This window comes from Bidens hawaiensis, unplaced genomic scaffold (assembly GCF_021521415.1).
Source record: "Bidens hawaiensis isolate Kalapana, Puna unplaced genomic scaffold, B.hawaiensis_p1.1 tig00078207_1, whole genome shotgun sequence".
Lineage (NCBI taxonomy): Eukaryota > Viridiplantae > Streptophyta > Magnoliopsida > Asterales > Asteraceae > Bidens > Bidens hawaiensis.
In genome coordinates, this window is record NW_027503411.1 from 25,397 (window position 1) to 31,791 (window position 6,395).

At 33.2% G+C, this 6,395-nt stretch overlaps 1 protein-coding gene across 1 annotated transcript; it reads left to right on the top strand.

Annotated features, from left to right (window-relative positions):
• Window positions 1-554: 554 nt before the first annotated feature.
• Window positions 555-5,410, top strand: LOC143606899 (UDP-glucose 4-epimerase GEPI48-like). The gene is made up of 9 exons (XM_077082518.1): window positions 555-846; window positions 1,022-1,071; window positions 1,886-2,021; window positions 2,166-2,267; window positions 2,344-2,571; window positions 2,716-2,794; window positions 4,843-4,925; window positions 5,072-5,163; window positions 5,279-5,410. The coding sequence occupies exons 1-9, from the start codon at window positions 658-660 to the stop codon at window positions 5,376-5,378; spliced, it is 1,059 nt and encodes a 352-aa protein (XP_076938633.1). The 5' UTR covers window positions 555-657; the 3' UTR covers window positions 5,379-5,410.
• The last annotated feature ends 985 nt before the right edge of the window (window positions 5,411-6,395 follow it).

Here is a 6,395-nt window from a genome sequence, read left to right on the forward strand (position 1 = left end):
ACGCAATAAGATTCTAGAGATCTCCACAACTCTAAAGTACAAATGTTTTAACTTTAACCGTCCATCATTAATTCAATCATTATCCAATTGGTTTCCGTCATTTTTCTTTCAACTTTAACCGTCCATCATTAACTACAAACTAATAATAATAATAATAATAATTTTTTTTTTAACAGCAAACTAAGTAACCTCGGGTACTCCGTACGCGACCTCTATTGACTAAGGGTAGCCCGAGTCGGCCACTAGTCCGGACGGACGGAGCCCCTAGCGGCCCACCAATTGAGGGATTCACCGGATAAAACCCGACCCCACGCCCGCCAAACGGCACGACTGCGAGGAGCCGTTAAAACCGAGTGAGATCAGGACTCGAACCCTGGCAGGCTAGGGTTATCCCTCATATCTTCCATATAAATCCTATATAAATTGATGGTAGTGAGGTTTGAAACCTCTACCTCTCACTAGTAAAGTGAGTGCTCTACGTTGAGCCGTAACCAATTTATAAATAATAATAATAATAAATGAATCATTTTTTTCGTTCCAATCTTTTTCATCCTTATAAATACTCATTCAATCCAACACGTCAATCCCAACACACCAAAATCTTCTCTCTTTCTGAAATTCCAATTACCCATATATACACACCTCTTGGTAATTACGATGACGTTGCCGTCGAGCATATTGGTGACCGGTGGTGCCGGTTACATAGGCAGTCATACCGTGTTGCAACTCTTGTTAAATGGCTACCACACGGTGGTTGTTGATAACTTGGATAACTCGTCTGAAATTGCTCTTAGTAGAGTTCGAGAACTTGCCGGTGATCGTGGCCGGAACCTATCTTTTCATAAGGTTTGTTGTGCTTTATATATGTCAATTGGTTAAGTTTTAACTTTTATAAAATTGTTTTTTTTTTTGGTATCAGAATCTATAAGGTTATAGTTCTATGATCCGATTTTGACATAAGTTATTCTCTTTTTTAGATTTTGTTTATTTATTTTTTAATTGTTGTGATTTATTATTGCAGATGGATATCAGGGATAAGCCTGCTTTGGAGCAGCTTTTTGCTTCTACAAAGTATACTTTCTTTCTTTTCCTTGCTACTACCTGTTTTATTTTTTATAAGACCACGCCTAGTGGTTAAACTAGGCGTTTTCTAACACAAGATATCTCGACAAGTAATAATTAGTTTTGTAAAACTGATGTAGTGGTAAAATGTTCATTACCGTCTTTAGTTATTACATAATTATTACTTTTTTAGTATAAATAATTTCAGCGTTTACATATTTTTACAATTAAAAATGCAAATTTATATAATATTTATATTTAGTTATAAAATATTAAGTCAATTTCTATTTTAACTTTCACATTTTGGTTAAAATACTACAGTACATTTCAATTTTTTGGCATAAAACAATTTTTTTTTTATGAAAGATTTAAAAATAATCTGATTCTTAGGACCGGAACATGTTTATACAAATCACGAATCCTTGAATGTTTTTGTTAGTTTTCGTGTCATCTCAGAAAACTTACACCGTATTGACAAGACTCTTTTGTTGGCTGCCCAACTACTGAAACTGTTTTATGAGCCGCCAATTATGTGCCTAACCATGTTTCTACCAAATTTGGCAAATAATGAAAACTTTCTTTAACCTTTTGACTGTTTGATATGTGATGCTCATGTAACCTGTTCTTTTGCCAGATTTGATACCAATTGCATATTTGTGTGCCCCATAGAGTAGTGTTTTTTCTATAAAAATGTGTTTTTTGTATACATTTATCTTTTTGAAACAAATGATTGCTAGATGTCTTATCATTATTTTATTAACTATATTCTAGATATAGTTAAGAGAATGTTCCAACTTTAATTCATGTTCCTATTATCGTATAGGTTTGACGCGGTTATACATTTTGCTGGATTAAAAGCAGTCGGTGAAAGCGTGCAAAAGCCCTTGATGTATTACAACAACAATATCATTGGTACTATAACTCTCTTGGAAGTTATGGCCGCCTATGGATGCAAGAAGGTATATCATATTTATTCTTCCTTTCATACGCAAAAATCCACACCATTTTGTGGGGCATGTCGAAGTTGTACCCACGATCACGTATCCAAATGTTGCAACACAACCTAAGACAAAACAATTGTATGTTTTTTTTGAACATTTCAGCTCGTGTTTTCATCATCGGCTACTGTTTATGGTTGGCCAAAGGAGTTACCATGCACCGAAGAGTTCCCTTTATCCGCAACCAATCCGTATGGACGAACAAAGGTATTGTTTATAGATTTAAAAATATAAGAGTAATGTCACGTTTAAGTGGTTTAGCTAATAGATTTAATATTTTCAGCTCATGATTGAGGAAATATGCCGAGATGTATATGCTTCAGATCCTGAGTGGAAAATAATATTGTTGCGGTATTTCAACCCGGTTGGGGCACATCCTAGTGGGCGAATTGGTGAGGATCCTCTTGGGATTCCAAATAATCTGATGCCTTTTATTCAACATGTTGCGGTTGGTAGACAACCCGCTCTTAAAGTGTTTGGAACCGATTATTCCACAAAAGATGGAACTGGGGTATGCTTTCATTTTCACCTTTTTTTGTTTCTTAAATGGGTTTCCACATTTTTTTGTTTCTTACATGAGTATCGAATTGTTAGTTATCTTGAAATAGTTACATGATAGGCTGACAATGATTATTGTTTTCTTTTTAATAACTAGGTACGCGATTACATCCATGTTGTGGATTTAGCAGATGGACATATTGCTGCATTGGCGAAACTTTCTGATTCAAAAATAGGTAACTACTAGCAATGTTAACTGCGGTTTGCGGCGGTGTTATTTGTGTATGGACTTTGGAGTATCATAATTTGCTTAACTTACTAAAATGTTTTAAAAATAAACAATAAAATGAAAACCTAAAATATATCCGGTGATTATGTACACATGAAAGTAAATTTAAAGCATATTATTACTTACATCATCACTCATCAAATACCGTCTCACTTCTTTACATCAAATTTAGTTAGTTTTGGGTTGTCCCTCTCTTTATCTTTTACATATAATATTGTTCTTTAAAAAAAACCTTCTTTGCATCAAATTTCTAAATTGCAAACATTCATAATGGAATTATCTAACACCCAAAGATTCAGAGAAAACCCAATAGAATCAAACTATCTATGCTTCTAATTATTGTAAATATAAAATAATAACTATCACAAATGTATTAACTTATTATAATTGATGTTCAATAGTCAATGTCATCTAACGGTTTAGATGAACCAAAAATCATCGAAGTAGATTATACAAACTAGGTACACAGGTCTGCATTCAAAGATCATATACACACTTTTCTCAAAAATAGTGATGCAAAATCATAGTAACATTCAAATATACGGATATAGATAGACCGACAAAATAGAAAATGAAAATCACAACTATCGAAAATATTTAATCTGTTAATCTGGATTTGAAATCGTACTACAATAAACCGCAACAGTCACCTAGCATTGTTCTTTGATTTTTTATTGATGTTGGTCTAAGTCATGGTTGTTAAAGATAACGAAGTCGATATGCATTTTTTTAAACTGAAATTGCCTATCATCTCGTGTATTTTGCTTTAGTTAATCTAATCCAGATTTGTCGATACGATGTTGGACGGAAACCTCGATGAAGCGCTGCGGTTGCTGGTCGACGTATCGGGAAACATTGGCGTTATTTTTCTTGTGTGCGATTCAAAACCGTCACTGACGTACAAATGAAATAAGGTTGCTATCCATTTTGTGGCCACGTAACCGGAAACACCGTCGTAACCAGAATCCATCGCCGTGTCTAACCAATAAACAAAAACCGCCTGCATAACCGGAAACTAAGTCGTTTGCACTGCTAACCGAAACTGCCGCCAAAACTGAAAACCATCGTCGGTAACAGTAACGTACCCCATGCCTCCCTGTCTCTCCAGATCTCCATCTAATCTGATGAAGAATCATCGGTCTATAGAGGCGGTGTAAGGATTGGTACATGTTTATATACTGAATCAATCGCCACTTGACGAAGCGATGCGATGGTTGCCAGAAAATTCAATTCGATTGAATTGTTGTTTGAATGGCCTATTCCTTCACGGTTCCTGATCATAATGAATTGAGCGTACGAACTTTCTCTTGTATCGAAGAACACTTAGATGATATATGACGGCAGTTTCACGGGGATGAGGATTTATTTATGCTTCGAAACGGTGGCACGCGGTTGAAGGGGCAGTTATAACTTACGACGGTTATTGGTATCGGTTATCAGAGATGGTATACGTGGCAAATAGATTTACTAAAACAAGTGTTTTTATACTTATGGTATATAAAGATGATAAATAAATATTTTAATTAATGGTTTCCAAAAAACGGAAAGATGGTGATAAATAAGTTATTAATGGTTAAAAAAAAAGGATAACCATATGTCTAGAATTTATATAATATATTAAGTAAAATGTAAGAGATAATAATAATAATAATGGATAATTTAATTTAATATAATAATTATATAATAAGTGAAAGTGAATTTAGGTTGGGCATGTAACAATTGAAACCAAACGTCATGCACTTTTATTCTATATAACGGCATGCAATTTTATATTCTATAAAATTGCATATGTTATAGTTTGTTTTTTTCATCCAATTCTAAATGTAATAAAGATAATATATACCCCAGTTGAATTACATACATATTAAATGTGACATTGCAAGAATGATGGAATCATAAAAATGTTTATAATATTTTGTGAAATTGTTTACATACCATTTTCTAGTTGTAATTTTCAATTTAATTAATTAATTTATTTATTTTTAATAATTTTAGGTTGTGAAGTTTATAATTTGGGGACAGGCAAAGGGACATCTGTTCTAGAAATGGTATCAGCCTTTGAAAAGGCATCCGGAAAGGTACTGCATTTTCAAGATTCCTTTAGTTAGTTTGTTTGACTAATAGTCAAACACTTGATTTTGACTTTTTGCAAGTCAACTGTTCTAAATTTGATTATATCTATATCTATCACATGAAATGTTAACCTTTGATATTATTACTCTAGAAAATCCCATTAATAAAGACCGCACGACGGCCTGGTGACGCTGAGGTCGTATATGCATCAACAGCAAAGGCAGAACGCGAGTTAAATTGGAAGTAAGTGTTCATATGTTGTTATTGTTATTATGTTATATTAATGTCTTTAAATAATATATGTTCTAAGAAACTCATTGCTATTTTATATATTATAATTTTTGCGTTGTAAATGTAGGGCAAAGTATGGAATAGAGGAGATGTGCAGAGATCAATGGAACTGGGCCAGTAAGAACCCTTATGGTTATCATACTGAATCAAAGAAACTTGGTGGGTGAATATTGTGAAATGAAGTTTCATAGGGAAGAAATAATAACTAGAATCTCAACCTTTTTATGTTATGAAGTACATACATAAGATTAGTTTGCTTTTATATGTGAATTATCAAAACAATATATTATATTGTCTGATTCTATAAAAGTGGAATTTTCTTGATATGTATTGATGTGTTGTCCTATCTAGTTTCTAAGGTAGATGTAATTCATTTTGTATTGATTCAGATATAGTATGCATTTTGTTTTACATATTACATGTTCCAGTCCCAAATATAAATTCCAAATTTCTCAGATGATATACAAATTCTAATCAGATGCTATACCAATTCTAAATTTCTCAGATGCTATACCTGATAATACATAATTCAACATAGTGCGTTTATTAAAGGAATTGGAATGCATATTTTTAAGGTAATGTTTGGTATGCAAGATGGAGGATGGAATGTAATGACTCATTATGAGGGAATGGAGAAAAGTGCGTTTGGTTGATCAAATGAATGGAATGACCCATTACTTAGTTTATTCCATTTCCTTTAAAATACCTCAATTTCATTCCATCCATACCCCCATGTTTTTTTCATTCCATTCCCTCGTTCACCTTACATCACCTCCACCACCCTCCCACCACCACCCACTAGGAGTGTTCACGGTTCGGTTCGAAACCGTGAAACCGCCCAAACCATTCATCGGTTCGGTTTCACGGTTGGTTTGTTTTAAGTTTTGGTTGGTCGGTTTCAAAAATTTCAAACCGTATCGAACAATTTGGTTTACGGTTGTATCAAAAACCAACCATATAAAACCGGATCGGACCGTATGATTTGATTATATTTAAATTATTAAAAATTTTATATTGTGTATCAATATTTGTGTTAAATGTAAACCGATAGTGTAAGTGTATATATAATATATATTAAATCATTAACTAAATAGTAATTGAAAATGGGTTAAGCCCAAACAAGTTGCAATGAATGGACTTCAGATTTTTTTTTCATTAAAAGTATTAATCCTAACTCCATTAGT

What these genes read in the sequence shown, in the direction of transcription:
- LOC143606899 (XM_077082518.1), top strand. Translation starts at nt 658, where the DNA reads ATGACGTTGCCGTCGAGCATATTGGTGACCGGTGGTGCCGGTTACATA. An exon ending in CCACAAAAGATGGAACTGGG is followed by an intron (nt 2,572 to 2,715) that starts GTATGCTTTCAT and finishes TTTAATAACTAG; the next exon opens with GTACGCGATTACATCCATGT. An exon ending in GAACGCGAGTTAAATTGGAA is followed by an intron (nt 5,164 to 5,278) that starts GTAAGTGTTCAT and finishes TTGTAAATGTAG; the next exon opens with GGCAAAGTATGGAATAGAGG.